Source organism: Acomys russatus, chromosome 19 (assembly GCF_903995435.1).
Source record: "Acomys russatus chromosome 19, mAcoRus1.1, whole genome shotgun sequence".
Taxonomy (NCBI): domain Eukaryota; kingdom Metazoa; phylum Chordata; class Mammalia; order Rodentia; family Muridae; genus Acomys; species Acomys russatus.
In genome coordinates this window covers 52,615,417-52,632,698 of record NC_067155.1, presented here as the reverse complement: position 1 = coordinate 52,632,698, position 17,282 = coordinate 52,615,417, and the positions used below count along the sequence as shown (strand labels likewise).

The following is a 17,282-nucleotide window of genomic DNA, read 5'->3' as shown; positions in this document are numbered from 1 at the left end:
TGTAGACCAGGCTGGCCTCGAACTCACAGCGATCCGCCTGCCTCTGCCTCCCGAGTGCTGAGATTAAAGGCGTGCGCCACCACGCCCAGTTTAACTCGTCCATTCACCATTTATCTGGACCATTTATTTGTTGGGAGATGTCTAGCCACAGAAAGAGACATATATTTGGGTGTATTTACTAGTTTTAAACTTAATTTCAGTAACTGTTGTCTATTATGTAACTGGCGTCCAGGATTAAATTCCTAGACTGTAAAATAAATTGCACAGATAAAATGGATAAAATTGAGTTCGAGGCCAGCCTGGTCTACAAAGGGAGTACAGGACAGCCAAGGCTATACATAGAAACCCTGTCTGGAAAACAAAAACAAACAAACTGCCGAGTATAAAAGTGTTCTAGCATGTGACCTGGGTTCTAGCCTCAGCAACTCGAAAACTTGATTATCTTGGCCTGCATAGGAAGTTTGAAACCAGTCTGGTGGTGGGGCTGGAGAGATGGCTCAGTGCTTTTAAGAGCACTGACTGCTCTTCCAGAGGATCTGGGTTCAATTCCCAGCACCTGCATGGCAGCTTACAACTGTCTGTAACCCTAGCTCCCAGAGATGTATAGTCCTCACAGACATATATGTAGACAAAACACCAATGCCCATAAAATAAAAATAAATTAAGTTTAAAAAATTAGAAAATTGAGATAAAGGATGATTACAGTACTTGATCCATAACAACTGGCTAGTCACTGTGAAAGCAAAGAGCCAAATACCAAAAATTATTGGCTTTCTCACATTGTAGCTTTCTTGAACTTCTAGTCCTCCTGTCTCCACCTCTTAGCTGCCGGGCTCGTAGGCTTGTCAACACCGTGCCCAGTTTATGATGTCCTGGAGATGGACATGCGTGTTACACCAGTACTCTGTCAGTTGAACTATATTCCTCCTCCCTCTTTTTGGAGTCAGGGGTTTCTCTATTAGGTAGCTCTGACTGTCTTGGAACTCATTATGTAGACCAAGCTGGCCTTAAATTCAGAGATTCACCTGCCTCTGCCTCCTAAGTGCTGCAGTTAAAGATGTGTGCCGTTATGCCAGCGTCTCTTTCTCTCTCTCTCTTACTTTTTGTTGAGACAGGGTTTCTCTGTGTAGCCTTGGCTGTCCTGGACTAGCTCTGTAGACCAGGCTGGCCTCAAACTCGCAGAGATTCGCTTCTGCCTTTCAAGGGCACGCACCGCCAGTATCAGGCTAATCTCTTTGTTCTGATGAACAAATAAATGTTTATCCTGAGATAACCCGGTCTGACTTTAGAACCTGGGCCTCTGCTGATTAACAGTTTATTCCAAATGAAAACTTTGGGTGATTTAGGTGTTGAGTCCACGAAATAGAACCAGCTCCAGGATACAGTGATAAGACCAGATTGACTTGTGCACGAGACGCTAAGGCAATACGTTATTGTCTGGTGAGGAGCATAGTTCGGTCCTATTGATCTTACTGAGGCAAGCGTACGGCGATAGCATCGAAGACACAGTCAGGTTTTTGATTTATAAGTACTGAGTTTAGGGTTTTGTTTTGTTCTTGTTTTTCAAGACAGAGTTTCTCCATGTTAGCCTTGCCTGTCCTGGACTCGCTTTGTAGACCAGGCTGGCCTTGAACTCATCACAGTGATCCGCGTGCCTCTGCCTCCCGAGTGCTGGGATTAAAGGCGTGCACCACCACACCTGGCCTGAGTTTAGGGTTTTGTTCTTGGAGGAAGACTTCATTGCCCAAAGAACTGGATTATATTCACCAAAATAATTTGGCCTGTAACCTTATGTGTTCTTCCAGGGAAGATAGTGGCTCCTTCCTCTGAAAGATAGTCTCAGAAACATGTGGAACAATATTGAGCTGCTAACAAGTGATGACACCGGAAGTGGATACCTCAATGTTGGTTCAAGAAAAGAAAATGTGACTGCGTTGTACCAAGTAGACTTGCTGGGGAAGATCTCCTCTGAGAAGGTAGTGGTTTCACACTGACCTGGAGTCCACATTCAGACATAGACCGTCCAAGTTCCTCCCGTGTCATCTTAGGAGCAGTGTTTCCAAAGATGAACACTTCCTTGGAAGCCAAGGGGTTGAACAAATGCCTTTGCTATTCCTTGTCCACTCAGGATTATCTTCATACTTAGGATCCTGCACAAATTTAATGTATGCCATACTGTATACAAATACTTGGGTTTTGTTTGTTTTTTGAGACAGGGCTTCTCTGTGTAGCCTTGGCTGTCCTGAACTCACTTTGTAGACCAGGCTGGCCTCGAACTCACAGCAAGTTGCCACCTTCTGCTTCCTGAGTGCTGGGATTAAAGGCGTGCGCCATCATACCAGTCTAATATAGAAATACTCGATGACTAACTAAATAGGCAAACTAAAGAGAAAAGTCCTGTCTGCCTATGTTTTTAAAAAAATATTTATTCTTATTTTATGTGAATTTGTGTGTGTGTGTGTGTGTGTGTGTGTGTGTGTGTGTGTTCATGTATGTGTGAGGGTGTTGAATCTCCCAGAGCTGGAGTTACAGACAGGTGTGAGCTGCCATGTGGGTGCTGGGAATTGAACCTGGATCCTCTGGAAGAGTAGCCAATTCTTAACCACTGAGCCATTGCTCCAGCTCCCTGCTTATGTTTTAAAGTAAGGCATATGACAATACTTTTTTTAGTTTGGTTGTTTTTTATTGCCGTTGTTGTTTTCTGAGACAGGGTCTCACTATGAGGCCCTGGATATACTAGAATTCAGTATGTAGATGAAGCTGGCCTCCAACTCACAGAGATTTACCTGTCTGCCTCCCGAGTACTGCTAGTTATATGTAATTTACATCGTCATGCCTGACATTATGACAATATTGTTAAGGCTCATGAAGCTTATATGAAATGATTTTACTTTTGGTCATGTTTTCCCCTCCCACAGGCCTCACTGAGTCCAAAGATACAAGCATGCAGCTTAAGTGATGGATTCATAATTGTTGCAGACCAGTCCGTGATACTGCTTGACAGTATGTGCAGATCACTGCAGTTGAATCTTATATTTGGTGAGTGAGGTACAGAGTGAACTATGAGAGTCAATGAGATCACTAATGATTTCTAAAGGCTGTGTTTACTTTAATCCATTGTTCACATGACTTGGGTGGTGGTTGTGTGTAGTGACATTTTTGAGAATTCTGGAATTTTGGTTTCTTTAAAAAACACAGAAACTGGGGCTGGAGAGATGGCTCAGAGGTTAAGAGCACTGACTGTTCTTCCAGAGGACCTCCCAGCAAGCACATGGTGGCTCACAACCATCTTTAGTGAGAATGAGATCTGGTGCCCTCTTCTGGCCTGCTGGCTCACATACAGGCAGAATACAGTATAACTAATAAATAAATAAATCTTTTAAAAAAGAAAAAATCCACACACAGAAATAGTCTAAGAATATGTTTTCATTTTAATCCCAGGTGTGGGGATTTGGGGCTGCTCTGACTGACAGCCCCAGCTGATTATGATTTCCCTCCTGTGCGAGGAGAGGCATAGTTTTGTCAGCTGCTGATAGTTTCTATAATTGTGTGACCTTTGGAATTCTGGGAACTTTTCAGAGGGTCTATAAATGCTAGGGCCCTGAGAGGTGGGATTGGTGGTTGTTTGTTAGAAGTCAATGCTCAAGGAAGAAACATAAAGAAGAAGTTAGCTTCAGGGATCTCTCTCTCCCCCATCCCTCTGTTCTTGTTCCGTTCCTGTGTAGTGATGGGAGTGAGACCAGCGTGGGAGTAACGGGTGGGAAAAGTGACCTGTCCTCCTGCGTTTGTATTTGAAACCTCACGTTTGAGCCCATTTGTTTTCAGGTTCCTAATCTACATGTTTTAGGTTCATGCAGGTGAAGAAGGTGGGTTGCTGAGTTCCTTATTACTTCTAGGATATATCACACTGTAATAATCTTCTAGAATATGTTGTGAAGTAATTCTTTGTGTAGCATGGACTTAGCAATGAATTAGGGTATGGTGTGAAGCCCCAGCACTGTGGAGGCTGAGGTGGAGAAATGGGAGTAAAAGGCTAGCCTAGACTACATACCAAGTTCCAAAGTCAGCCTGGGCTGTATACTAATACCCTGTCTTTAAAAACAGCTGGAGTGATAGCACAGCCACCGAGAGCCCTGGCTGCTCCTGCAGAGGTCCTGGGGTGGTCCCCTTGCTTCACTTTTATGGAGGCTCATACTTCAGGCCCAGCGGTCTGATGCCCTCTACTGGCCTCCATGGACACAGACAAACTTTAGGCAAACAGATAGAAAATAAAAACAAAAAGAGTCACAATCCCCCCTCCCCCAAGGTTTCTCTGTGTAGTCTTCTCTGTCCAGGAACTCTGTAGTCCTAGCTGGCCTCAAACTCACAGAGATCTGCCTGCCTCTGCCTCCTGAATGCTGGGATTAAAGGTGTGCACCACCAGGTTCAGCTCAAAGATCATAATAAATTTTCTCCTCCTCCTCCTCTTCTTCTTTTTGGTGTTTTGAGATAGGGTTTCTCTGTTTAGCCTTGGCTGTCGTGGACTATCTTTGTAGACCAGGCTGGCCTTGAACTCACAGAGATCCGCCTGCCTCTGCTTCCACCTCCCGAGTGCTAGGATTAAAGGCATGCGCCACCACTGCCTGGCTCCTGTTTTGTTTCTCAAGACAGAGTTTCTCTGTGTAGTCTTGGCTGTCCTGGGCTCACCTTGTAGACCAGGCTGGCTTCAAACCCACAGAGATTGGCCTGCCTCTACCTCCCTGCGTGCTGGGATTACAGGTGTGCACCACCATGCCTGTCTCTAAAAATACAAATTTAAATGATTTCTAAAAATCTTAAAGAATGGCTTGTGATGGGTCATTGAGTGTGCTGAAGTTAAGTGAAAATGTTTTGAAAGATTTTCCTGTCTACTGTTTTGTTGCTGCTGTTGGGTTTTATTTGTTTGTTTGTTTTGACAAGCTCATTTTATTTAACCCAGGCTATCCTTATACTTGTAGTCCTTCCTATGCCATTAATAGCAGCACTGGGGAGGCGGAGGCAGGTGAGTCTCCGAGTTCGAGGCCAGCCTGGTCTGCAGAAGGAGTTGCAGGGCTACACAGAGAAACCCTGTCACTGACTCTGCCTCTCATATGTTGGTATTACAGGCATACCCCACAATGTGTGGCATAGATTGGTATAAACTATTGACCTTTTGGTGTGAAAATTTGCACTTCTAAAATTGAAATTAAGGATTGTTGAAAGTTGCTTGTAATGTTGACTTGAACTTTTCAGAGACTGACGTGGACGTGGTTGGCCTGTGTCAAGAAGGAAAGTTTCTTTTGGTCGGGGAGAGAAGTGGCAACTTACATCTTATCTGTGTCACATCAAAACAAACCCTGTTCACCAAAGTAAGAGATGTGTTTCCGTCTTCACCCAACACTCTTAGACAAGAACTCCAGCAAGCCATCACTTAACCTGCATTTTAAAGTGAAAAAAAAAATTGTTATGTTAAATTTAAGAGAGCTGGGTGCCGTGGCCAGGCCTGTAATCCCAGCACTCAGGAGGCAGTGGCAGACGGATCGCTGTGAGTTCGAGGCCAGCCTGGTCTACAAAGTGAGTCCAGGACAGCCAGGGCTACACAGAGAGACCCTGTCTCAAAAAACAAAAGAAAATAAAAAAAAGAATCTGACTGGAGAAACATATGAAGTAAATTGAAAAATGAAGGTCTTGGGCTGGAGAGATGGCTCAGAGGTTAAGAGCACTGACTGCTCTTCCAGAGGTCCCGAGTTCAATTCCCAGCAACCACATGGTGGTTCACAACCATCTAAAATGTAATCCGATGCCCTCTTCTGGCCTGCAGGTGTACATTCAGGCAGGACACTGTATAGATAATAATAAATAAATCTTTTTAAAAATTAAATATAAAATAAAATAAAGAAAAATGAAGGTCTGAAGATACTGGGTACTCTGGTCCACAGTTTTCCATTTCAAGGTGAAGTGTTCGGGTACAGTAGTTCTCTACCTGCGGGTCTCAACCCCACAGGTGTTGCGTATCAGATGTCCTGTATATTAGATGTTTACGTTACAATTCCTAGCAGTAGCAAGCTTACAGTTATGAAGAAACAAGAATACTTACCTGGTTGGAGGTTACCACAACGTGAGGAACCGTGCGAAAGGGTCACAGCATTGGGAAGGTTTAGAACTACTGGGTTAGGGTGTAGTCTGTTATGCTGATGTTCGTCTGTGAGTGGAGGTTAAACAGCATAGCACTCACTTGCTCTTACCTGTCTCACTTGACTCTTTCTATTTGAAATTCGTTTGCAATTAGGCTTTTGTGGAGCGAGCTAGTGACAAGTATCAGCATACTTACCAGAGTCTCATTATTGAGAAAGATGGTTCAAATGAAGGTAAGTTTCTTTCACATTTTTTGCGTGGTTTTTGATGGATACCCAATCAAGTATTCACATTTATGTTTAATTAACATCATAAATTCATTGCAGCCTGGCATGGTGGTGCATCTCTTTAATTCCAGTGCTTGGGAGGCAGAGGTAGGTGCATCTCTGAGTTCAAGGCCAGGCTGGTCTACAAAGTGAGTCCAGGACAGCCAAGACTACACAGAGAAACCCTGCCTCAAAAATAAATAAATAAATAAATAAATAAATAAATAAATCATTGCTGTGCTGTCTAAATCATGGTAAATTTTCTGTAAATACAATTAATATAACAAACAGTTTTTGGTTTTTGTTTGTTTTCTTTTTGAGACAGGGTCTTAACTCTGCAGGCCCTCGATGAACTGGAACTCTAGGCGGAAATAATGCCAAGAACCACCCCCATCCCCCCCCCCCCCCCCCGAGACAGGGTTTCTCTGTGTAGCCTTGGCTGTCTTGGAACTTGCTTTGTAGACCAGGCTGGCTTCAAACTCACAAAGATCCATCTAATTCTACCTCCCAAGTGCTGGGATTAAAGGCGTGGGCCACCACAGCCCGGCTCCAAGAAACAGTTTCATCCTCGCTTTTTTTTCACTCAAATACAAATTTTCTTTATTATGACATTACATTCATTTAAAGTATTTTTGTGGATTTAGCATGTAAAAAAAGTGTGTGTGTGTGTTAAACTACATACATTTGTTTTGTGTGTGTATGCCTAGGACCACATTCTTGCTTTCTTGTTGGCATCAGAGGACTTGTGGGACTTGGTTCTCTCTCTCTGTCTTTTATTATTATTATTATTACTATTTTTATGTGCATTGGTGGTTTGCCTGCATGTATGTTTGTGTGAGGGTGTCAGATTCTAGAGTTACAGATAGTTGTCACCTGCCATAGGGGTACTGGGTTTTGAACTTGGGTCCTCTGGAAGAACAGGCAGTGCTCCTAACCGCTGAGCCATCTCTGCAGCTCTGTGGTTCTCTCTTTACTATGTGGGTCAGAGGAATGAACTCAAGTTGTGCAGCCAGTGTCTTTCCCTGCTAAGCCATTTCACCTGCCCTAGTTGAGAGATTTTAGAATTGGCTCCCAGTATTGCTTTCAATCTCCTATCCACTTGACTTTCAGAGACACTGGTTATAATTTTATTTTACCAGGTACCTATTATATGTTGCTTCTCACAAACAATGGATTTTTTAATATTACAAACCTGCAACTTTCACAAATTGAACAAGGTAATGTATTATCTTCGTATTGATTTGTGACTTTTTAAGGAAATTGTAATTCAGTTGCATTCTATGACACAGGGTATGCTTTGAAGTACTCAGGGTGCACTTAACTGTTCTGCTAAGGCTATGGTAGCATGTGAAGAAATAGCAGTGGTTACAGCCTTCTAACAGTTTATAGCTTAACTGGGAAGAAAAGACACATCAGTAATAAATGGCTTTTTGTAATACTGAAGATCAGACTTGGGGCATTGTGTGTACTATGTAAGTGCTCTACCACTGAACTACATCTCAGCTGCGAAGTGGCCTTTTGAAGGAGTGAATGAACACACTGATGGAAATGACTGACTTCTAGTATTGCAAAGTGAGCTGGTGGGATGGCTCAGTTGGTGAGAAGAGCACTTGCTTTGCAGGCATGAGAACGTGACTTCAAATCCCCAGCACCTGTGTAAAGAGATTGGCGTAGCTAGCATCTACCTCTAATTCCAGCCCTGGGGCTGCATCCTCAGTGTGTGCTGGCCAGCCAGCACAGCTAAGACAGTGAGTTTCCTGTTCAGTGAGGGATCCTGTCTCAAGGCAGTAAGGCAGAGAGCAAAACAAAAGAGGTAGACAACCAAAATCTTGATCTGTCCGCTGCATGTGCCAGCAAGGGTACATACGCCCCTGCCCTGCCATGCATATACCCTATACAGCAACACTCAATAACGATGAGGAGCGAGCAGTGGAACCCAGTGTGTGGACTGTAAGTCTCACTGAGCCAGGCCAAACTGAGGAATTAGTTTCAACAAACTTTACTGACATCTACTGCATGCTAGATGCATGTTAGGTCCTATTAGGTCCTATGTATATGCTTAGGTGTTTTGTTTTTTTGTTGGTTTGGTTTGGTTTGGTTTGGTTTTTCGAGACAGGATTTCTTTTGCAGTCCTGTCTGTCCTGGACTTGCTTTGTAGGCCAGGCTGGCCTTGAACTCACAGCTATCCACCTGCCTCTGCCTCCTGGATTGCTGGGATTAAAGGCAGGTGCCATCATGCCCAGCATAATTAGGTTTCAAGATAAATCATTTTTGATTGGGGTGGTGGTCTTTATTCCCAGTTCTGAGAGGCAGGAGTATCTCTGGTCTACTTAGTTCTAGGCCAGCCAGGGCTACCCAGAGAGATCTTGTCTCCAACCAACAGAAAAACATTTAAGATACATCATTTGTTTGTTTTTTGTTTTATTATTTTGGTTTTTTGAGATAGGGTTTCTCTGTATAGCCTTGACTGTCTTAGACTCTCTTTGTAATCCAGGCTAGCCTCAAACTCACAGAGATCCTCCTGCCTCTGCCTCTAGCAGTGCTGGGATTAAAAGCATGTGCCATCATGCCCGGCTCATTTCTTACAGTTAATACAGCATCTAGAGAGATGAAAGAGCCTGGATGGGAAATGGTGAATACTTTACAGGTGACTACCTGGGTGGTGGGGTGGGGTAGAGGCTCTAGATAAGGCCCTGTGCAGCTAGCCTTGTCTGCAGTATGAGCTGACAGAATACTTGTATTCACAGAGGCTAACGCATTGCTCCTGTGTCTTTTGCCTTAGGATGCTATAGTCTCCCTTTAACTCAAAAGAGGTCCAGTTTTATTTTTAGTCTATATGAACCTGTAGATTGATACTATGTTTAGATGACTTTTTTTTTTTTTTTTTTTTTTTAATGAAGCAATTGAGAACGCAGACTTGGATTCAGCCAGGAAGGTAAGAAAAAAATCATATTGCCTTTTTAAAACTTTTACTAACTAGCCGGGCGTGGTGGCGCACACCTTTAATCCCAGCATTTGGGAGGCAGAGGCAGGTGAATCAATGTGAGTTCGAGGCCTGCCTGGTCTACAAAGTGAGTCCAGGACAGCCAGGACTGGAAAAGAAATCCTGTGTGTATGTATGCATTCTAATTTTTTCTTTTAATTCTGCAGTTACAAAGCCAATTTAAATGTGGTTTTATTTCCACTGAAAATTACCATGGTCTTGGTTGTCTCAATCTTGTGGCTGGAGAACTTGCAAGTGAAACTCCTGTGATAATTGGGGTAATGCTCTTTATAAATTCTGTTTCTGTCTAAAATGTTTCTTTTTAGTTAAGGGTACAAATTAATTTGTAATGTGACAAGAACAGGGAAATCAGGGCTGGAGGCTCAGTGGTGAAGAGCCCTGGCTGCTCTTGAGGTTCCCAGCACCTAAATTGTAAGGCTCACAAATGCCTGGAACTCAGCTCCAGGGGATCCAATGCTGTCTTGTGGTCCCTGGCACCTTCACACACACATGTGCGTACACACTCACATAAATCATACATAGAAATAAAAAGAACAAGCCAGCCGGGTGGGGGTGGTGCACGCCTTTAATCCCAGCACTTGGGAGGCAGAGGCAGGTGGATCTCTGTGAGTTCAAGGCTAGCCTGGTCTTCAGAGTCCAGGACAGCCGGGTCTATCTTAAGCAAACATACAAACAAAAAAACCCACCTCATCACCTTGTCTCAAAAAAATGGGAGGAAAGGAAAATTATAAAATTATTATCATAAAATTATATTTCCCCAAAATTTTCATCTCTTTTCTTTCCTTTTTTGAGTCAAGGTTTCACTGACCCTTGTTGGCTTTGAACATAGAGATCCTCCTGCCTCTGCCTTGCTTGTCCTGAGGTTAATGGTGAGCACACTGCACCAGCAATTTTGTTTTGATCAGGCAGGGTCTTGTTTCTTCCGCCCAGCCATGTTTCCAAATTTCTTTCAGCTTAGAAACAACAGAAAAAGAAACCAAAAGGCTCCATAGTGACAGCAGTACTGTGGCCATGCTTCTAAACATTAATCTCAGACTCAAATCTGACCATTCTAGTACTTACATTGTTTAAGGATTGCTACTGTACAATCAGAGTCACCACAAAAGGTCTATTGGGAGATCCTCCTGCCTCTGCCTTCCCTTTGCTGGCATTAAAGGCGTGCACCACCAGGCCCAGATTTTTTTTTCTCTTTTTCTTTAGGGTGAGACGTTTGAGAATGTGTACTCAAATATTCAAGTGATCACAATGGATATGAACACCTCACTGTTCTTCCCAGGCTGCTCTTCATTTATTTTATTTTAAGATTTATTTATTATATATACAGTGCCCGGCCTGCATTGCATGTACACCTGCAGGCCAGAAGAGGGCATCAGATCTCATTACAGATGGTTGTGAGCAACCATGTGGTTGCCGATAATTGAACTCAGGAACTCTGGAGGAGCAGTCAGTGTCCTTAACCTGTGAGCCATCTCTCCAAGCCCCCAGTCTACTATATGTGTGTGTGTGTGTGTGTGTGTGTGTGTGTGTGTGTGTGTGTGTGTGTGTGTGTGTGTGTGTGTGTGTGTGTGTATGTGAGAGAGAGAGAGAGAGAGAGAGAGAGAGAACGATGGTTTTGGGTGGTGGGCAGAAGCCCTAAGAGGGTGTGTGGGAAAGATTAAGCTTTGTCACAGGTGGAAACAGTCTTGGCGGGCTTTACCCTTGGGGCACCCCATGAATACCTTGTGACTGAGTGGAGCCATTGACCCTCACCGGGAGAAGGAGACCGCCCTTCCCATGTGACTCAGGCAGGTGGGGAGGAGAGAACAACAGGTTCAGCCCGGGCTTGAGCCCGTGTGGAGCAGCAGACAGGCTGGACCAGCAGGCGGGCCAGAGAGACACCTAAGGACCCGTCCTGTGGAACGGATACCGGAAGGTCACTCTTTTGTCCCTTTAAACTTTTTTCCTTCTTGTGTAAGCTAGTTGGGTTGTATAATAAAGTTTAATTGTTAAAAAACAGAGCCAACAAGGGTGTCAGATCCCTTGGAGTTGAGATGTAGGCAACTGTGGAACACTAATAGTGGATGCTAACAAACTCAGGTCCTCTGGAGGAACAGCAAGCTCTCTTAACCACTGAGCCATCTTTTTAGTCCCTCCAGTCTTTTATTACGCTAAGAGAGAAGATAAGGTAAAAGCTCTTGGGGGCAGGTGTTAAGGCCCAAGCCAATAAACCTAGCCTACAGACATGTCTGGTTAGGCGGCTCACAAGGGAGGAGCTTAAGCTTGAGGCCAGCCTGTGCTACTTAGCAAGACACTGACTGAAGATAAAAGTGTATGGGGCACGGGCTGGAGAGATGGCTCAGAGGTTAAGAGCACTGACTGTTCTTCCAGAGGTCCTGAGTTCAATTCCCAGCAACCACATGGTGGCTCACAACTATCTATAATGTAATGTGATTTAATGTCCTCTTCTGGCCTGCAGGTGTACATGCAGGCAAAACACTGTATATATAATATTCAATAAATATTTTTTAAAAAAGAAGAGTGGCTGGGGCTATAGCTTAGAAGAGTGCTTGCTTAGCTTTAACAGGGCCTTGGGGGTTCACTCTCCAGTGGACACCATGTGCTCCAACTCAGAATCTGTACAGCTTATGTGCATCTGCTTTGTGCAATTCCTGGAACGTTTGGCTTTAAGCTTTCCAACTGGCGTACTGTTTTCACTTTTCCAGGGGACTGGTGGTTGTGCATTCTCAAAGTGGGAACCAGATCCTACCAAGAAAGAAATGTCCCTTAAGAACTTCGTGGATACAGAGATCATTAAAGGTGAAGATAAGCCACCGACGCCACTTTCCATCACCATTCTCAAGTGTGCCCAGGCTGGACTCCAATTTGCTGGTAGCCCAGGATGACCTTGGATTCCGATCCCCTAGCTAGGAATACAGGCTTGGGCTGCCCGGGGCGGCGGGCTGTGTCTGTGTTTGTGTGTGGAGGTCAGAGGACAAACTTCCAGGACTTTTCCTCTTTCCTCCATGTAGGTTCTAGGGATTGGTCTCAGGTTGCTGAGACTTGGTAGCAGTAGGCCTTTACCGCTGAACCATCTTGTGGGTGCTCTGCCCCATTTTTCTTTCTTTCTTTTTTTCTTTTTTTTTAAATAACATTTTTTTTTTTTAGTTTATATGTTACATGCACACATTTGGTATGTGCTTGTGGAGGTGAGCTGCGGCCTGGGGATTGGTTCTCCTTTCACTATGTGGGCCCTGGGGACTGAGCTCAGGGTCTCGGGGGTGGCCAGTGCTTTCTGCACTGAGCCATCTCGTCCACCCTGATCTATCTATCTGTCTACTTTCTTATTTATTTATTTGAGATGGGCTCTTACTATAGTCTAGGCTGACCTGAAACTCACTATGTAGCCCAGACCTACCTCAAATTTGAGGCATTTCTCCTGTGTGAGTTTCCGTAATGCTGGGAGTACAGGTATAAGCTACTTTTCCAAGCACAGGCCACTTTGTTACCCCACAATGAGTCAAGGCAGATTCATTTGGTGACTCTCCACCCACGTTTGTGACATGTTCAATTACTACATTTGGAGAGGCATTGTATTTTATTGGCTACCTTGAAAAAAGAGCAACAATAACAAAAGCCAAAATTAAGGCAGCAGTATATGAAAAAGAAACTTCATTTAAACATAGTTCAGCCCTTTCAGGAAGACACTAATTTACAGTTGGAGTGGGGCCTGTGTGGTAGTGAAATAAAACCCTTAGATGTCTCCCTTTCTCTTTCAGGAGCGAAGTCATTTCAGCTGATTGATAACCTGCTTTTTGTGCTTGATACGGAGGTATGTTTTCTATACTTCAGGGTTTTCATTTACTAAGATTGTTTTTTGTTTGTTAAGCCTTGTGCTAGAGAGTCAGCTCACAGCCTCATTAGTGCCACGCAAGTGTTCTACCACTGAGCTACACCTTCCACCCTGATCCTATGTCTGTTAATAAAAATGTCAGACAGCCGGGTGTGGTGGCGCATTCCTTTAATCCCAGCACTCGGGAGGCAGAGGCAGGTGGATTGCTGTGAATTCGAGGCCAGCCTGGTCTACAGAGTGAGTCCAGGACAGCCAAGGCTACACAGAGAAACTCTGTCTCAAAAAACCAAAAAAAAAAAAAACAAAAAAAAAAAAAAAACAAAGAAGACAGCCGGGCGTGGTGGCGCACACCTTTAATCCCAGCAATCGGGAGGCAGAGGCAGGCGGATCGCTGTGAGTTAGAGGCCAGCCTGGTCTACAAAGTGCGTCCAGAATGGCCAAGGCTACACAGAGAAACCCTGTCTCGAAAAACCAAAAAAAAGAAGAAGAAGAAGAAGGGAAAAAAAAGTTAGACAAGGCCATTAGCTAGGGTGGATTACTCAGTGCGCTGTGCTTCATTTCAGTGTGTGCATCAAGACATAAAGCTTGAAGTTTAACTTTGAAATCATAAAGACATCTAAACAAGTGTCTCTTCCGTAGAATGTGCTGAGCTTGTGGGACGCTTACACTCTCACTCCTGTGTGGAACTGGACTTCCCTTCCCATAGAGCAGTTTCTTCTCACGACAGAGGCCGATTCTCCCTCATCAGTTACCTGGTATGTTGGGAGTCTAGGTAGTAGTGATCTCGCTAGCACCGATGTTCCTGTCTGGTTTATTCAGATCATTTATTATGTTTTGTGTTTGAAACCACGTCAGAGACAGTCTGGCAGAGGAAGCACCCGTTCATTAGGTAATATGAACTTCCACACCATGACCTGGGATGTGCACATGTGAAAACAGATCCACAGTTTTCTCTGAGTGCATTTTAACCTTTCTGTGAGAATAGCATTTTACAGTACCATATACTTAGCAGCCTGCAAAGCCTTTATTTTTGTTTTTGGTTTTTTGAGATAGGTTTTCTCTGTGTAGCTTTGGCTGTTTTGGAACTTGCTCTGTAGACCAGGCTGGCCTCAAATGAAGAGATCTTCCTGCCTCTGTCTCCCAAGTGCTGGGATTAAAGGCGTGCAAAAGTTTTAAACGTCAGTTTCACTTCTCTTTTAGGCAAGGGATTACAAACCTGAAATTAGTCGTGCTGACAGCTACAACAAAGGAAAAGGTACCAGGAGGCTCTATTTTCTACTTGTCCATTTTATGAGTTGGAAATCATAATCACTAGCCAGTTCTGATGGGTCAGGCCTGTATTCCTAGCTGCTCTGCAGGCTGAAGTGGCATGCCCACAGTTGAAGGTCTGCCTGGGTTACAGAGGGAAGCAGCATGCTCGCAGCATGCCAGATAGTAGCACTTCAAATAGTCTGCAGCAAATCAGAAACTATTGGCAGAGTTGGATTCCAGATTTCAAAGAATGGATGACAATCTGGGCTCTTTATTTCAAACAGAATATTTTAGGAATCAAAAATCATTATAAGCCAGGCATTGGTGGCACTCAGGATGCAGAGGGCATCCTGGTCTACAGAGCGAGTCCCAGGACAGTCAAGTCTACACAGAGAAGCCCTGTCTCTGGAAAAAAATAATATTGTAAGAACTTATTTGAGCTAGGCGTGCTATCTCCCACTTGTAGGTCTAGTATTCAGGAGGCTGCGTCAGCAAGGTCATGAGTTCAAGGCTAACCCTAGTTGTACAGCAAGTCCCTATGCCCCAAGGGCTAGAAATGAAAGGGTAGTGTGTTCAAGGCACTGAGTTTAGCATCCAGTGCTAAAAAAGAAGGAAAGGAAAGGGCTGAGAAGGGAAAAAAGAAAAGAGAATAGAAAGAAGGTGTGAGGGCAGATGACAAGGCGTTGACAGGTTGATGGCTGGGAAGATGCCGCTCTGCACAGTCTAGCGTGAGGCGTTTCTCTGCAGGGCTCATCGGATGGGGAGGTGGGCAGGAGCATTGCTTCCTTTTGGTTTGCTGTTGTCTTTTTAAAGAACACAATATGTGTAGCATTTAAATAATCACAGTGGCAGTTGTGCTTACATAGTAAGAGAGGGTTGTGGTCTTTTGTGTTAAGCTTTGTACAGGATGTTTTAATGGATGTCCTGACAAGAAGGGGCTGACGGTGCTGATAATAGCTTACTGAACTGTTCTCATCTCCCACAGAAGAGAAATCTCGTCATTTATTCTCTACCTGCGATGGAAATGCTGTATTCTTTGGAAGTATCTAGTGTTTCTTCTTTAGTTCAAACAGGAATTAGCACGGTATGTTTATGCACGTTTTAAACTACATTTTTATGAGGAAGAAAAGTGTGAGTGGAACTTAGTGCCATGTCTGGCTTGATCTCTGCGTCAGCCTGTGTTCATTACTAGCAGACACTCGGGGGACCAGGCCAGTCTTCACAGAAATTAAGATAAACTTCATCTCCTATTTGGCTTTTTTATTTTCAAAAAATTGTGCCCAGGTGGTGGTGGTGGTGGTGCACGCCCGTAATGCCAGCACTCGGGAGGCAGAAGCAGGCAGATCTCTGAGTTCCAGGACAGCCTGGTCTACAAAGTGAGTCCAGGACTACAAGAGAAACCCTGTCTCAAAAAACCAACAAAACAAAACAAAAAACAGAAAAACAGTTTTACAGAGTCTCCAGCTTATTGTAGGATATGCCTCTGTGGATTTGTCTGCTTTTTCCATTCTGATTCAGTTATTGTAAGTTTGTTTGGTTGGTTTTTTTGTTTTTTGTGTGGTTTTTTTTTTTTTTTCAAAAAGCTACATGGATCACGTGTCCCACATGCAGCAAGTTGAGGTGCTTATCCTACCTGCTTGTCCTGTGATGGTGACATCATGTACTGTCACTTAAGACAGCCCCTCCAGGTCTCTCTGTGATCAGACCTACTGTTCTCATTAGCAAGTTTCTGTGGCTTGTCTTCCAGACCAGGAGAAAATCTTTTCCTCAATTGTTCCCTGGTGACTTTAAGAGTCCACCGGTAGATAGCTGTTGCCTGAACCATTTGTTTATTGTAATAACTATAACGTGCCTGGGTGGCTTTGATACTTGCATTCTAATCATGTTTTGTTATTTTTGTAGGATACTATATATCTTCTGGAAGGAATTCATAAAAGTGATCCTGAGTAGGTCATGCTTTGTTTTATCAGATAATTCATTACATAGCAGCTCAATTAGAATTTAATCATGAATACTGCCCGGCAGGAGCACTCACTCTGATTTTTTTTCCCCCAGCCTATCTGAAGACTCCGTGTCTGATTTAGTGCTTAGGTACCTTACAGAGGTGTTACCAGAAAACAGGTAACTTCTCTATTTTTTTTTAAAAGCCTTACTTACCCTTCAGTGGGAAACTTAAGCTATCTGGTGACATTTCTTCTCCAACTCTTTAGACTGAGCCGGTTACTTCACAAGCATAGATTTGCTGAAGCGGAGAGCTTTGCCATTCAGTTTGGACTGGATACTGAGGTAAGTGTCCATTTGTTCAGTTGTTCCTAGGCAGCCGTTTCTTAGCGTGCTAGAGGCTGAGAAGTTGCAGAAGGATGAAACACGGGCGCCTGGCATGATCTGGTGTGCATCTGGGTCTTTTCCACCAAATTCTTATTTGAATTAATTAAAACAAGAGGTCTAGGGGCTGGAGAGATGGCTCAGCAGTTAAGAGAACTTGTTCTTGCAGAGGGCCAGGATTCAAATCCCAGCACACACATGGTGGCTAACAATCATCTGTAACTCCAATTCCAGAGGCACTGAATAGGCCCAGGGCCCTGTGGCACAAGCTTTTAATATCAGCACTGGGAGAGGCAGAGTTAGACAGGTCTTTGTCAGTTTTGGGCCAACCTGGTTGACATAGTGAGCTGGAGAAAGATCACTGAAGAGACTATATCAAAACAAAAAATGGTGATAAAAATAGCAACTATTCTTGTAGCAATATGAACTACACATTTTTAATGCTCATTATCTCATGCTTAGTAGGTCTCTGAAA

At 43.8% G+C, this 17,282-nt stretch overlaps 1 protein-coding gene across 1 annotated transcript in view; it reads left to right on the top strand.

The window, feature by feature from the left end:
* Nucleotides 1–1,838: 1,838 nt before the first annotated feature.
* Kntc1 (kinetochore associated 1) overlaps nt 1,839–17,282 on the top strand; it is a 68,580-nt gene continuing 53,136 nt past the window's right edge. Inside the window, exons 1-15 of the mRNA XM_051161491.1 lie at nt 1,839–1,976; nt 2,919–3,039; nt 5,251–5,366; nt 6,287–6,365; nt 7,538–7,615; nt 9,299–9,333; nt 9,549–9,659; nt 12,105–12,198; nt 13,158–13,210; nt 13,871–13,986; nt 14,432–14,486; nt 15,468–15,566; nt 16,385–16,428; nt 16,538–16,603; nt 16,693–16,768. Coding sequence (XP_051017448.1) covers nt 1,848–1,976; nt 2,919–3,039; nt 5,251–5,366; nt 6,287–6,365; nt 7,538–7,615; nt 9,299–9,333; nt 9,549–9,659; nt 12,105–12,198; nt 13,158–13,210; nt 13,871–13,986; nt 14,432–14,486; nt 15,468–15,566; nt 16,385–16,428; nt 16,538–16,603; nt 16,693–16,768 — 1,272 coding nt within the window. The 5' untranslated portion in view covers nt 1,839–1,847. The remainder of the gene's footprint in view (nt 1,977–2,918; nt 3,040–5,250; nt 5,367–6,286; nt 6,366–7,537; nt 7,616–9,298; nt 9,334–9,548; nt 9,660–12,104; nt 12,199–13,157; nt 13,211–13,870; nt 13,987–14,431; nt 14,487–15,467; nt 15,567–16,384; nt 16,429–16,537; nt 16,604–16,692; nt 16,769–17,282) is intronic.